This window comes from Drosophila guanche, unplaced genomic scaffold (genome assembly GCF_900245975.1).
Source record: "Drosophila guanche unplaced genomic scaffold, DGUA_6, whole genome shotgun sequence".
NCBI classification, from domain to species: domain Eukaryota; kingdom Metazoa; phylum Arthropoda; class Insecta; order Diptera; family Drosophilidae; genus Drosophila; species Drosophila guanche.
In genome coordinates this window covers 1,980,730-1,995,350 of record NW_022995757.1, presented here as the reverse complement: position 1 = coordinate 1,995,350, position 14,621 = coordinate 1,980,730, and the positions used below count along the sequence as shown (strand labels likewise).

General features: G+C 46.6%; 3 protein-coding genes across 6 annotated transcripts in view; 1 reads left to right on the top strand and 2 right to left on the bottom strand.

Moving 5' to 3' along the window:
* Window positions 1-252: 252 nt before the first annotated feature.
* The window catches only part of LOC117590401 (probable cytochrome P450 28a5), a 22,867-nt gene continuing 8,498 nt past the window's right edge, over window positions 253-14,621 (bottom strand). Inside the window, exons 3-9 of the mRNA XM_034282999.1 lie at window positions 8,370-8,378; window positions 2,023-2,224; window positions 1,720-1,966; window positions 1,556-1,660; window positions 955-1,501; window positions 624-890; window positions 253-536 (exon numbers count right to left, since the gene is read on the bottom strand). Of these exons, the coding sequence (XP_034138890.1) occupies window positions 373-536; window positions 624-890; window positions 955-1,501; window positions 1,556-1,660; window positions 1,720-1,966; window positions 2,023-2,210 (1,518 nt within the window). The 5' untranslated portion in view covers window positions 2,211-2,224; window positions 8,370-8,378 and the 3' untranslated portion in view covers window positions 253-372. The remainder of the gene's footprint in view (window positions 537-623; window positions 891-954; window positions 1,502-1,555; window positions 1,661-1,719; window positions 1,967-2,022; window positions 2,225-8,369; window positions 8,379-14,621) is intronic.
* LOC117590399 (regulator of nonsense transcripts 1 homolog) lies at window positions 5,119-10,638 on the top strand. Its single transcript, XM_034282994.1, has 3 exons — window positions 5,119-5,811; window positions 5,991-9,416; window positions 9,508-10,638. The coding sequence occupies exons 1-3, from the start codon at window positions 5,644-5,646 to the stop codon at window positions 9,547-9,549; spliced, it is 3,636 nt and encodes a 1,211-aa protein (XP_034138885.1). The 5' UTR covers window positions 5,119-5,643; the 3' UTR covers window positions 9,550-10,638.
* The window catches only part of LOC117590397 (poly(A) RNA polymerase gld-2 homolog B), a 5,728-nt gene continuing 2,593 nt past the window's right edge, over window positions 11,487-14,621 (bottom strand). For 2 of the 4 annotated variants that reach the window (XM_034282990.1, XM_034282992.1), the window contains exons 3-7: window positions 13,929-14,292; window positions 13,609-13,870; window positions 13,412-13,555; window positions 13,035-13,344; window positions 12,317-12,968 (exon numbers count right to left, since the gene is read on the bottom strand). In XM_034282990.1, coding sequence (XP_034138881.1) covers window positions 12,461-12,968; window positions 13,035-13,344; window positions 13,412-13,555; window positions 13,609-13,870; window positions 13,929-14,292 — 1,588 coding nt within the window. In that variant the 3' untranslated portion in view covers window positions 12,317-12,460. Of the gene's footprint in view, window positions 11,935-12,316; window positions 12,969-13,034; window positions 13,345-13,411; window positions 13,556-13,608; window positions 13,871-13,928; window positions 14,293-14,621 lie in introns of those variants that run through there. The other 2 variants (XM_034282991.1, XM_034282993.1) reach the window with 2 other exon arrangements.

The following is a 14,621-nucleotide window of genomic DNA, read 5'->3' as shown; positions in this document are numbered from 1 at the left end:
ATAAATCTGTTTGTAATCTTTCAAAGTCACAATCTTACTTATCAAGTCTCTTCAATGCCTAATCTTTAGTTGATTATTTGAACATATTCGGATGTCAGATGTTGTGTCGGTACGACACGAGGTACGAGGAATACACATACAAATGAATGCACTATTAATGGCTGGCAAATCTACATAAAATAAATCAACAGCAACACCAATTACTCGCATAAACGTTTGCCCCTCTCATTAAATTGTATCAGCACTCAGCAATTTCCCTAATTGACACTCATTATATTTATTCAAACAAAAATACGCACACAAATATATTAATAGATACAGAGCGAAAAGCGGTTGACCATCGGTGGTTTGGGTGGGTGGGGCTTGCGACATTCAAAGCGCCTCGAGGTCTAACCAGATGCCACCTTGCAAGCTAGTAATAAAGCTCACGGGATCATAGAGGTTGTCTTTGCGAGTCTTCGGGTTCACCTTGACATTGTACTTTGTTATTAGCTCAACGGCAGCCGCCTTGATCTGAGCCATGGCAAAGCGCATTCCTATATACAGATGCACGTACATTTTAGGGAATAATATGCATTAGGTATTCATTTTATTCCTCAAGTGATCCTCTGAGCTTTACTCACCAATACAGACGCGTGGACCATCACCGAATCCCATGAAGGTGCCACTTTCGCGGAACTTCTTGGCCGCATCGGGCTCCATAAAACGATCGGGCTGGAAGGACTGCGCTTCGGGGAAATAGTCCTCGTCTAGCATGAAGCAGTAGTGGGGTACCACAACGCTGGTGCCCACATCCACAGTGAAATTGGGGCCATCCTTGTTGGGCAGCTCAATGGCCTCGGTGCAGAGTTTGATGGACATGAAGGCGGGTGGGAAGATGCGAATCGTTTCTGGAGATGGGAAGTACAAGAAATTCACACGCATATAAAACCATAGGGCAGAAGGTGCTCTCACCTTGCACACAAGCATCGAGGAAGGGCAATTCATTTAGCTTCTCGAAAGTGACAATGCCATCCTTGACATGAGCACGGATCTCCTCTCGCAAGCGCTGCTGCGCTTCAGGATTGCGTCCCAGCAGCAACAGCATGTGGGCGAGCACTGAGGCCGTCGTCTCAAACCCATCCAGCAGGAAGGTCATGGTGTGCGTCAACAGCTGGCGTGTGTTCAGGTGCCGCTTCTCGGCCAGCTGCAGCATATAGTCGAGGAAGTCCGTGCGCTCAAATTGCTTCCCACCAGCCAATTGGGCACGCCGTGTCTGCACAGCGTTCTCCATGAGCCCGACAAAGAACTGTTCCACCTTGGGCGGCACAAAGCGCAGCTTGATCAGGCGGCTCAGGCAGGGGAAAGTGCTGACGGCCACAAAATATAGGAGGAAGGTCCACGGCTGGTTGAACAGATCCTTGATGTGGCCCATAATGGGTGTGGGATTATCCGAGAAGCTCTCGGCACTGAGCCCCAGCACACAGTCGGTGACCATCTCAGAGGTGAAGCAGAGACTCATCTGCAGATGGACATAAACTTAATGGTACTGTGAATTGGGTGCGGGAGTACTTACATCCTTGGCATTGATGCCCTCGGGTGCACCCAGGCGTATCTGCTTGTCCACCCACTGACTCAGCTTCTGGCACACCTTGTTCGTCACTGGATAGACCGTTTTAATCTAACATTGGAATATGTTGAGAGTACTGGCAGGAGGCGGACTATGCTGATTCAACTCACTCGACTCATGGTCAGACCTGGGGTTACATCGGCGCGACGCTGCTTCCAATTCTCGCCGGTCAGCGAGAATGGATTATTGGCAAAGATGAAGTCGGTCTTCTCGTCGATCATTTTGGACACCTCGTTGTCGTGGAAGTGCTTAAAGTCCGAGACAAACACACGACGTCCCAGTTCCGGATTAACCACCAGCAGCTGTGGCACACGTCCACCGAATACACCCACAGCATCGTATTTGTTCTTGTACTTCCTGCAGGACCATAGAGCGGTAACCATAGATACAAATGGGTAGGATCTGCCACTTACACATAGATGTCATTGATGTCGTAGATTGCATTTCGCTTCATGGTGTACATGTTGGGATAATTGCCAGTTGGAACCTTTGGCTTGGGTCCCGGCACCCTACGCTTGCGCCAGTGGTCAAAGTTCCAGGTCATCAGCAAGTACAGCAGACCGACCGTCGCCAGCCCCAGGGCCAAAGTAATCAGAATCATTATTAATATACCTTCTGTTGTAAATGGTGTCCGCGCGCACTGAAGTCTACAAAGCGTTTGTGCGGCTCCCCCGTTTATTGAGCGCTACTTGTAGCCTACCCGTGAAATATCCACTTCCCGGGAGAGCTGGTCTAGTGTGTGAGAGCGCCACTCAGCAACAAACAAACAATAAGAGTACCCGTAGAGCACCAGTGGCAGCGATGGCAGCGGTGGCAGCAGTGCCCGTTCCGCCCCAATGGACGGGCAGTGCATGATAGCGTTCTTATCGCAAATCGCAGGCGGCAGATATCCGATTCAATCGATTTATTTACAATCCTTTTCCACAATACTCGTAAAATGTTTGCTGTTGCAAAGCCTAAAGAAATGTTGAAATAGTTAAATCAACCCACCTAAAACCGAACCATGGATTACTTTTCGTTGTTTTTAGTATACTTACTTACATATAGTGGGGAGCGAGAGTGAGAGAATAAAGCTTAATTGATGCCTCAAAAAACAAACTGCGCAGATCGTGTGGGCAGGCCAGAAGATAATCATGAGTGGCTGTGGGGGGGGACCGATTTGTGATTACTTTGGCTAATTTCAATATCAGGTTTTTGTGCATGGAGAGACTCTCAAGTGTTCTCATTCGAAGCTGGCACACCCATGCCAAACGTTTGGATACAATTTCACAATTAAGTAAAAAATGTACCGCATAATTAGCGTATCGTTCAATAATGTTTATCTACTAAAACACGCACATCTCTTTGATAAACAGTATACCATAAAAACTATATAGAATATACAATTATCAATTTCAGTACCCCAACTGGACAATATGCGTTCAAGCATGAGGTTTGTCATATACGAACAAAAATATTTATAAAGATACAAATTTGTATATTTCGCTGGTCCCGGCTGTCCCGCATTTCGCGCTCGATTCGCTGCAGAGCTGCCAGACGATCATAAACAATTAGGTATAGTATATATAAGTATCGATATTTTTCTTGAAGCCACCCTGAGCACCGATGAACGTGCAAGTAGAATCAAAGGTGCAGGTGATTCTGATGTAACGATGAGAAATAACCAATAAAATAACTGTGTTTATCATTTTTCGTTTTTCCACCAGTCCGCAAAAGTATCCCCAAGAAATATGCAGCCAATCTTGTGAAAGATTGTTTCTACAACCGGAATTTCAGGGCTGAGAGTCTTCGCGTGCCAGTAAATAAGTTAACAACTAAAATCAATATCGAGGAACATAATTTCCGATCAACAAACAAGAACAGTTTTACACAACCGTTTAGAGCCGTTTAGGGAAAAACCTATGGTGATATAATTTTGTTAACTGAAAGCACGCAGATTAGATACATTTTTGTCTAACAAGTCAGGGATGCTATTCGTATTCATTGATTCGATTCATTAATTAATTAATTATTTTATACTCGTTACTCGTTATATTAATTTATAAGCGGATAAAAACATGTTGATTGCATCTTCACACCGCTGGATCGGATATATCCGTTTTAAGCCCAGTACAGACGCGCAAAATTTCTTGGGACAGAAACTGCCTGTACATGTATTTCGCTCTGTACCTAGTATGATCCAGGGGCATGCTGAATTACACTTTTTGTATGAAAGCAAGAGGAGTGTGTTATTTTAGTTTGGATATTGAGCTTGGAGGACATCAATCCATGGAGTATGCACCACATTATGTGATAAATCCGGGATAAGTGGGCCTTAAGTTCGTTTTTCCTCGGTATTTTTGTGGTATATTTAGTCAATTCTTCGGTATATTCGGTATATTTTTGAGGGTCAGGTTATATATTTGATCGATAAACCCGCTGTCACACTGTTTCATTCTGAAATGGCCTTATTTTGCCCGCATCAAATGCTTTCGCGAGAGCGAATACTTTCTGAAGAGACTTGAATAAAAATCAACTTAAAAAAGAGATTTACGAACAATAGTGGTTGAGAACATTTCGAGCCCGAAACAAATTATTATTCCTTATCCAAAGGAAATTAAAGGGGATGACGGTAGCGAATAGGGTGAATATGAAGGGAATAAGGTCTACATAGAAAGGAAAGAAATGATCCCTTTAACTTAAGTGACATGTCTGCTGTTCTCAATAGGGGCAGAAACACTGCGGGAGGAATAGATAGAATTACATATGACATGATAAGAGCCCTCAGGAGCCAAGCACTGAATAATCTTTTACAAGAATACAACAGGTTATTTACAGAATGTCGAGTCCCTGATCAATGGCATACAATCAGAGTCATTCGCATCCCAAAGAGGGGTAAGGATACCCATATCTATCAAAACTATCGACCTATCTCCCTCATCTCGGTATTGGCTAAAACTCTCAATCTTATGATCGAGAGTCGCCTAGATATGTTCTTAGAAAAAAGAAACACCATGCCCAGACGATCTTATGCCTACCAAAAGGGTAAATCAGCTGCCATGTGCATAAATGAAAAGGAGCGAAATCCGTTAGTAAAGAAATCAATGAATTAGAGAATTGGCCGAATTTGTTCGGACCGAACATAAAAACATTCACTGGATTTTATTTAGGTCGGGTTAACTCGGTGCCAACGGAAGTCACCTTGAGGAGCAACCTTCTGTTGTTCCTACTTTCTTAGGCAACCTTCTGTTGCAATACACATCTACACCTAACATACACATCAATCCATTTCACTACTATATGTTTTTTTAAACTCTTACACACGACCACACTTTAAACTAAGCAGCATATTGTATAAATTATAAGAATATACCAATGCAACACCAGAATGGTCTCACTAACAACCATCGATAGTCAAGAAAATATCGACAGCCCCATCATCGAACTGAAGTACCTGGTCAATGCGGACTCATCGTCGTGCGACCATCCAATTTCGCGGCAGCGATTAAATACTAAAAAAAAAAAAAACATTTATTTCATTTTTAACAGGGCATGCAACTGGGAAATAGTTTCTTTTTATTTTCATTACGTACGTCAGATCGCTTTCGTTTCGGAAACAAAAAGTTCAGAGATTGTTGTGCATTGATATACTTGTTTGGCCCTTGAGAGGCGCTGGCGTGTTGCATGCTGAACGCGCCGCGAGTAGAGCATTATTTCACGCGCAAAATCCTTGTCCATCACCTTAAAATCTTTCCGCGCTATTCCTTATTTTTTTTGTTTGTTTTATTTTTGGTTGTGCCTCAGCGCGTGGGCAGCACAGAAGCAAAAAGAAAACTGCCAACAAAACAAAAACCCCACACTCCACGCCGAAGCACCGCGCAAGCCCTACCGAGTGGCCCCGTCGTCGTCGGTGCGTGCGAGGGTAAGAAGAACAAGCAGCAGCAGAAGAAGAAGCGTAAGCAGTAAGCAGCAGCAGCAAAAACACGACAATAACACCGTGTCCGCCGCCACAATTACAAATTTGGCAGAGCAGCAGCAGCCACTGTGACCGCGTCATGAGCGTGGACACGTATGCGCCCAGCTCGGCGCTGTCGTTCCTGGACATGGACGACAACGAGCTGATGCCCGGTGCTGACACTCAGCCGACCCAGTACGACTACCGTGACTTCACCATGCCCTCGAACTCCCAGAGTCAGACGCAGGGCGAGCTGATGGAAATAAGTGTGAGTATCTGCGTGTGTGTGGCTGTGCGTGTGTGCATGGTTGTATTGCGCGTGTTACAGTGTGTGCTCGGCAGCAGCAGCAGCTGTCAGCCACAATGCTGGCTTTGACATTTGCCTAACACTTGAATTAAGTAAACTTACCATAAATATATTTAACACAAACACAAATATATTTACAGCGTCGTCGCTCGGTGGGTGAAATGCATCCACGTTTGGCCAGCATCACAAACGATCTCGGAGACTTGCAGTTCGAGGAGGAGGACGATGAGCATGGCGGTTCGTATGTGAAGGAGCTGCCGCCGCATGCCTGCAAGTACTGTGGCATCCATGATCCGTCCACTGTGGTCATGTGCAACAACTGCAAGAAATGGTTCTGCAATGGTCGTGGCAGCACCTCTGGGTCCCACATCATCAATCATCTGGTGCGCGCCAAGCATCGCGAGGTGACGCTACATGCCGACGGTCCCCTCGGCGAGACCGTGCTCGAGTGCTACTCGTGCGGCGTACGCAACGTCTTCGTGCTAGGTTTTATACCAGCCAAGGCCGATTCCGTGGTGGTGCTGCTCTGCCGCCAGCCATGTGCGGCCCAGAACTCGCTGAAGGACATGAACTGGGATCAGGACCAGTGGAAGCCACTGATAGCCGATCGCTGCTTTCTGCCCTGGCTGGTGAAGCAGCCCAGCGAGCAGGGCCAGCTGCGTGCACGCCAAATCTCGGCGGCGCAGATCAACAAGCTGGAGGAGCTCTGGAAGGACAACATCGATGCCACGTTCCAGGATCTGGAGAAGCCAGGCATCGACTCGGAGCCCTCTCAGGTGCTGCTGCGCTACGAGGATGGCTATCAGTACGAGAAGACATTCGGCCCCTTGGTGCGCCTCGAGGCTGACTACGACAAGAAGCTGAAGGAGTCGGCCACCCAGGAGAACATCGAGGTGCGCTGGGATGTGGGCCTCAACAAGAAGACCATCGCCTACTTCACCCTGGCCAAGACCGACTCTGACATGAAGCTGATGCACGGCGACGAGCTGCGTTTGCGCTACGTGGGCGAGATGTACAGTCCGTGGAACGAGATCGGACATGTGATTAAAGTGCCTGACAATTTTGGGGACGACATCGGCCTGGAGCTGAAGTCCTCCACCAATGCCCCGGTCAAGTGTTCCAGCAACTTTTCGGTGGACTTCATCTGGAAGTGCACCTCCTTTGACCGCATGACACGCGCCCTACTCATCTTTGCCATGGATCGCACTTCGGTGTCGAATTTCATTTACTCGCGTCTGCTGGGCCACGGCCGACCCGATGCGAATGATGATGTGCTCTTCCGCGGCGTCCAGCCCAAGCTGTTCAGTGCCCCCAACTTGCCGGACCTCAATCGCAGTCAGGTCTACGCCGTCAAGCATGCCCTGCAGCGCCCTCTGAGCCTTATCCAGGGCCCCCCGGGCACTGGCAAGACCGTGACCTCTGCCACCATTGTGTACCAGCTGGTGAAGCAGCACGGGGGCACTGTGCTGGTGTGTGCCCCCAGTAACACGGCCGTCGATCAGCTCACAGAGAAGATCCATCGCACCAACCTGAAGGTTGTGCGCGTCTGCGCCAAGAGCCGCGAGGCCATTGACAGTCCGGTCAGCTTTCTGGCTCTGCACAATCAGATCCGCAGCATGGAGACCAACACGGAGCTAAAGAAGCTGCAGCAGCTCAAGGACGAAACTGGAGAGCTCAGCTCGGCGGATGAGAAGCGCTACCGCAATCTGAAGCGCGGCACCGAGAACCAACTGCTGGAGGCTGCCGATGTCATTTGCTGCACCTGCGTGGGCGCCGGCGATGGCCGTTTGTCGCGCATCAAATTCACTTCCATTTTGATTGACGAATCCATGCAGTCCACAGAGCCCGAGTGCATGGTGCCCGTGGTGCTGGGAGCAAAGCAACTGATTCTCGTCGGCGATCACTGCCAACTGGGACCAGTGGTCATGTGCAAGAAGGCCGCTCGCGCGGGCCTCTCGCAGAGTCTGTTCGAACGTCTGGTGGTGCTGGGCATACGCCCCTTCCGCCTCGAAGTGCAGTATCGCATGCACCCAGAGCTGTCGCAGTTTCCCTCAAACTTCTTCTACGAGGGATCACTTCAGAATGGCGTCTGTGCGGAGGATCGACGCCTCAAGCTGGACTTTCCCTGGCCACAGCCAGAGAGGCCAATGTTCTTCCTTGTCACTCAGGGCCAGGAGGAGATTGCCGGCTCGGGCACATCGTTCCTCAATCGCACTGAGGCTGCGAATGTGGAGAAGATAACAACGCGCTTCCTAAAGGCGGGCATCAAGCCCGAACAGATTGGCATAATCACCCCCTACGAGGGACAGCGGGCGTATCTTGTGCAGTATATGCAGTATCAGGGCAGCCTGCACTCGCGCCTCTACCAGGAGATTGAGATTGCCAGCGTGGATGCGTTCCAGGGCCGCGAGAAGGACATCATCATTATGTCGTGTGTGCGCTCCAATGAGCGCCAGGGCATTGGCTTCCTCAACGATCCGCGACGCCTGAATGTGGCCTTGACCCGTGCCAAATATGGCATTATTATTGTCGGCAATCCCAAGGTCCTGGCCAAGCAGCAGCTCTGGAATCATCTGCTCAACTTTTACAAGGATCGCAAGGTGCTCGTGGAGGGCTCACTGAACAATCTCAAGGAGTCGCTGATCCACTTCCAGAAGCCCAAGAAGCTCATCAACACCATGAACATGGGCGCCCATTTCATGTCCACCATGATGGCCGACGCCAAGGAGGTGATGGTTCCGGGCTCTATCTACGACCGCAGCGGCGCCTACAATCAGAACCGTCCCATTGCCAGCTCCAATCAGATGCATCAGCAGAACGGCGGCAACTTTGGGAGTCCCTATCATAGCTCGCCTCTGGGCTATGGGGCACCCTGCGGCAACAGTGCCGGCGCCATGCTCAATGCTGCCCCAGGCGGTGGAGGAGGCAATGGCAATGGCGGTGCAGGTGGAAATGGCAACAACAACTACGGCAACAGCGGCACTTCGGGTGGCAATGGAGGCGGCTCCGGAGGAGGCAGTTGGGCCACTGCACAGCAGCCACTCATGCAGCACGATTCGATCAGCTACATATCGAACGAGCATGGTGCGGCGGCCCTCAGCAATATGCCAGTGCCAGTTGGGATGTTCATGAATATGAGTAACCTGCCACCGCGGTTCTACAATCAGCATCAGCAGGCCATTTCGGCGGCCAAGCAGAACCGTGGCCTGCCGCCGCCATCGACCTCGTCATCGTCGTCGACGGGTGGCAATTATAACATCGCTGTGGGTCCAGGCAATGGACCAAATCCTGGGCCAAATGTTGGCAATGGTTCAGCCAACAGCAGCAGCAACAACCACTTGGTGAGTGGCGGGGTCAGCAAGAAGAAGTTCGCAAAGAATCGTGGAGGTGGGGAACAGACCGGCAGTGGCATTGGGACACCCTTTAGTCAGCAGCCGGCCACGATGTCCCTGCAGATGACCCAACCGGGTGGATATACGCTGTCCCAACAGCCAGAAATGTCTCAGGATTATGGACAGATCTCGCAAATGGATGGACTGCTCTCCCAAGATGTGTCCCTCAGTGTGGTGAGTAGATTGATTGACTCTGTTGGTCCTGTTCTGTTTATTGATGTTCCCTTTTGTTTTTGCTTTTGCTTTGGCTGGTTCTTCGTTGCAGTCGGGCGAACGCAGTTTGAATCAGTTCTCACAGCCTTATTGAGAATCCGGCAAGAGGAGCAACAAGATCCACTGACGAATGAATACCAGAAATTACCAGCGAAACAAATACGAAACAACCAACAGAAATAACAAAAAACAGCTTTTTGGAAGACAACAAACAAATGGAAAGGCAGGAGGCAGCAGCTGCAGGCAGCAGAAAGCGGAAAGCAGGAGAATCAGATGAATGGAATATGATAACCGGATACTTAGAACACCATTTTTGGGAACACGCTTGATTCAGAGTGGGAAGCCAAGAGGCCAGCGACCACACACACGCGATTGGGGGAAAGAAAGCAGCGCAGACACAGCGGCCGCCGCAGCTACTCAATATTTATTGGAGTGAAATGCAACGGAGACGGACCTGAAACTGCGGCGACGTTTCCAGCTATAAACGCGCCAAAAACTTGCAGTTGGGGGCAGGCCACAAACACACATAAAAGTGGGCCACAAAGGACCTTGCCAACCCCCCCACCACCCGTACAGTTTGCGTACACAAAACGATGAAGGATGTCGACGATGATGCCCTGTCGACAATGATAGGTTTTTTTTCAACACTGCTCCACGGGCGGACTGTTTTGCATGGAACAACCAAACCACCCCCCAACCCGCCTTAAGGACACGAATTGCAACACGAATTATTTGTTGCGGCTCACCTTCAGTACAATTCTTCAGCTCCTTCTGATCCTAAACTGTGGGATTTATTTACACACCCAACAGAAACACACCACACAAACACAACCAAATTCATGCCTTTCTGTTGTACTTTGTAGATCTTAAAATTCTGAATTAATTTCTGTATGCATTCGTTGCCACAAAACAAAACAACAAAACAACAAAAACACACACACTCACACATACACAACACACACAAAAAACGAAATGAAGAAAAAAAGAAAAAACCAACCATAAAGAAACGTTTTTATACAATAGAAAAGCATAGAGGAAAAAGAAAGAAATAATTTCAAACGAAAAGCAATAACAAATCAGGAAAAACACCTAGATAGTCGATGGTTAAGCAAACAACAATTTTCAATCACATGGGAACGCTGGCGGCCCCAAAAAAAAACAAAATCAAAGGCTGCCAAAAAAACAAACAAGGAAAAACACCATTGTCAGACGGTACAGAAACGGAGATGATGATGAATGTTTTACACTATAGACATCCTATAGACTCTATAGGATAAGCGTGTGTGATCTTCAACCCTCCTTCCCCCCCAAAAAAAAAAAAAGAAACCCCCGAACCGAATCAACCCACACAATCACCGCATAAGGATGGTTAGGAATAGAACAGACAGAACGGACCGACGACCACATCGGATCTGTATGGATGACAATTAAAGTTTTGCAAAAAATTAAAATGAAAATATGCAAAATGCCTGTTGCGATTGTTTTTAAAACGATATAAATGAAAATGGTATATTTTTTCTACTACGCAAAGAAGACGGTGGAGAGTTGATTCGTTCCCCCCAAGAGACAAAAAGAAAACAACAATTATGTAACGCACCCAGAAGAAAGCACACAATAAAATGGTTATTTTTCTTAATACATTTTATTCTGTTGTTTTCTACGGGGAAAACATTTTAATAAATAATTACAATTTTTATTTGCGACAAAACCACAACGAAATGTTCTAATTTACATTGGATTTGGCTGGGTTGGTGACTATTTTATGAGGTCTGAAGAGAAGAAATACACAACAAACACTTGAAAAGCATTAACATATTTTTCTTTGGTTCAAGCCACGCTCACAATGGAACCTGTAAAAACTAAAATAATAATAGGACTAGGCTTTAAAACGATCGAAAACCCCCAATCATAAAAGCGAGCTGCTATGATTACATCATTCGTTGGTGTGGGCTTATCTGTGCACCTTTCTCATCAGGCATCCCATCCCTGTGGGCTGGGGGCCAATAATCAAGACTCGTGCAAAAGTTTACATTTGTTTGGGAGTTGGGTGTTGTGTATATTTGGATTGGAACAGTTTGGATAGTTTTGGATGACATTCTTGAATAAAAAGTAGAGAGAGAGAGACATGCCCGCGGAGCGCGGGTTTCTGGCTCCGCGTGGATTGTTTACAATAATTGGAGTTTGAATTATTTTGTATAAATAATGAAAGAAAGGAAGGAAAAAAAGGAAGAGGAATGGTAAATAACATTTAACGAAATATGAGCGATTAAAATTCAAAGAACACTCAGGGCCCACACAGAGGCATAATTCTTTCAGATCGCTTTGCGTTGCTTGCGGGGTCTCGGTAATCTTTGAATATTAATTTACAAAATTGTTTTAAATACATTTTTTTTTGTTTTTTGATTGTTTTTTTTTTGTTTGTTGTTTTTGTTTTCCAAGCACGGAGAGTTCTTTAAGTGTTTAGATTCGTTTGTTTTATCTGCAAAAAAGATGAGGTTTATGTGTTTAAAAAATGTAATGTAATCTAGTCACACGTCGAGACAATAAAAACAAAGCAAAACATAAAACTAGATGCTCAGTCATCAGTCGTGTCTTTGCTGGATAAATATGTATATTATTTGCTTGGCTAATTTTAATTTTGCTAATTTGTCTTTCCTTTTTGTTGCAAGTTTGTATGGGTTATAGACTCGAGATCTCGAGACAGTGTGAATCTTTTTGCAACTAAAATATAAATTAAATATAGTTGCCTCACTATTATGTAGGTTTAAAGTACTTAGAGCATTCTTTCAAAGGGTTCCCTGAATTCAATTTCTAAAAAAAAGCTCTAGTAATACCTATAAATAGAAACCATATTGCATTAATTCGCATTTACACGTACTAGTATCATCCAAGTATATATAATTGTAAAGTCGTTTGATTTGCTCAGTTCCACCCACGATATCTCAACTCCTCAACTCTGCTATAAAATATCTCCCTCCTCCCAATTCGTTCTATAGAATCATTAACTATTGAACGGTTGTTCTAACTTGATTGCAAATCCCAAACTGCACAACATGGCAAACAAACACTGGACGTATCACACTATGATTAAGAGCCCACCAAGATGCCGGCGACATGTTCTTGTTTTTGTTGCTGGCAGCAACAGTGGCAGCAAAGGTGGATCCGACGCGTGACTGGCCGTGGTAGTTGTTCTGGCTGTGGCTGTGGCTGTGGCCGTTGACGCTGCCATGCTGTTGCTGATTTCTAAATACGTTTACCCCAAAAATGGGACTAAACACTGAGCTGATATCCAGCGAATGCTCCAACGCACGGGCAGAGGCCACAAAGGTGGTCTTAATGCGCTCAAAAGTTGCACCGTCGTAAACGGAGCGTGCCGTGTTGGATAGATCGAATGGCTCCTCAATATTAAGCTCCTTCCACTGGTAGGCATCATTTTTATAGCTCTTGGCCAGGCGACAGGCAGCCACTGGCAGTACACCACCGGTGCGCACCGAAATGGCAAGGTTACGAAAACTAAAAGAAAGACAACGATAAATATACGTATAATAGTATATAACGCAATGAAGATGCAGTACTCACTCAAAGTTGCTGTAATATTTGAAGAATCCAAGGAAGAGCTCACCGAGTGCCTGTTGATTTTGTGTGGGATATGGGTCGATGGTTTCTATCAGATTCAAATCGAAGCAATCCTGCTGCCCGAGCTGAAACTTTTCTGGGTAAAGGGTGTGCAGGCATGGTAGGATATGCGGTGTGCAGCCATGCTGTAGATAGTGCAAGACCATCAAGACCAGCGAATAGCTGGAAATGGTCATGCGTTTGGCATCATTTATATCATGGTATTGGGCCCATAGCTTCACTACAACCACCAAGGGACGTGTGCGCCAATCAACTAAAGGATCAGAGAGGCGTGTCAGAGGTGTACCAATTCAAGGCAGAATATTTTGTATATGACTTACGCTGTGCATAAAGTTGAAGCAAGTAGGTGTTCATGATTCCCACACAATTGTTAAAATTCAAATCAACTTCAATCGAATTGATGATGTCCTCGAATCGTAATATTGGAACACGCGCCTCAATCAAATTGAAATCACGAAAGATACCTGCAACAGAGGATAACAGAGAGACTTAAATTGCCCTTTACCTTCCTTCTCACCTGTCTCCTTGAGCACTGACTGAAATAAAGTCAAAATCATCAATGCCTCGGAACGCTTCTCACTCTGCATGTTGTGTGAATGTTGATAGGGCTGTGGATGCAGTTGCTGCACCGGATGATGGTTGTGTTGATAATGATGCAGGTGATGTGCAAGCAAATGTGGTGGCCCGCCCACGAGGCACATATCAATATCGGATGAGTCAGTGCCAAAGCCAGTGATGGTCGAGCCCACCAACCAAATACGATACTTGGAGAACATGGGCTACAAAATGATACGAGACTCTTTACGATCTGTACTTTCGCGTGTGCTGTGTACTCACATTCATCCAGATCAACAGAAAGCGCCACAGACGCATCTTTAACTTGAATTTCTTTGTGGTCTGCTGGGCTCCACGGAAGCGGTTCCACATCTGCAACGACAACTTGTCGTATTTGGACATGCAAATCAATTTCTCTGGCTGCACGGTCAGCTCCATGTTGCGCGCTTGGGTCAGGTAACGATCTGGCGGTAGTATAACATCATACCAGGGCACACTATTGGCTATGGGCGATGCTCCACGATGCGGTAGTGGCCCATAAGCTGCGGCTGCGGCTGCAGCCAAGCCGTGTGGATGTCCGTGCATATGTGTATGGTGTACGCCTGCTCCTCCACCGTTCAACGGTGATCGAGCGGGACCTGCCAATCTAAACATTTAACGCAATTTAAATCTATGCCACGGACTCGAAATTTTACTAGTATATGTATGTATTTCGTTTTACAATATTTGTAATATAACTTTCCCTTCTCTAGACTAGCGCACTGTTCAACGAATACGGAGAAACTGAGAAAATGATTTGTTGTGTCTGACGAATTTTAGTCTTGGCTTCGTCTAAGCCTACTCTACTCTCAAGGATATTTCAATTTTTCGTCTGTCAGTGGCTGGCTGGTGGCTTGCTCTGATCGGATAGGGTTTTGTTTTGTGTCGGTTCGTAATAGCTTATAAATATTTTAAAGGCGAAAAGTGATAGTTCAC

Coding starts and splice junctions, on each gene's coding strand:
- LOC117590399 (XM_034282994.1), top strand. CDS start 5,644: ATGAGCGTGGACACGTATGCGCCCAGCTCGGCGCTGTCGTTCCTGGAC. Junction 5,812..5,990: donor GCGAGCTGATGGAAATAAGT/GTGAGTATCTGC, acceptor ATATATTTACAG/CGTCGTCGCTCGGTGGGTGA. Junction 9,417..9,507: donor AAGATGTGTCCCTCAGTGTG/GTGAGTAGATTG, acceptor TCTTCGTTGCAG/TCGGGCGAACGCAGTTTGAA.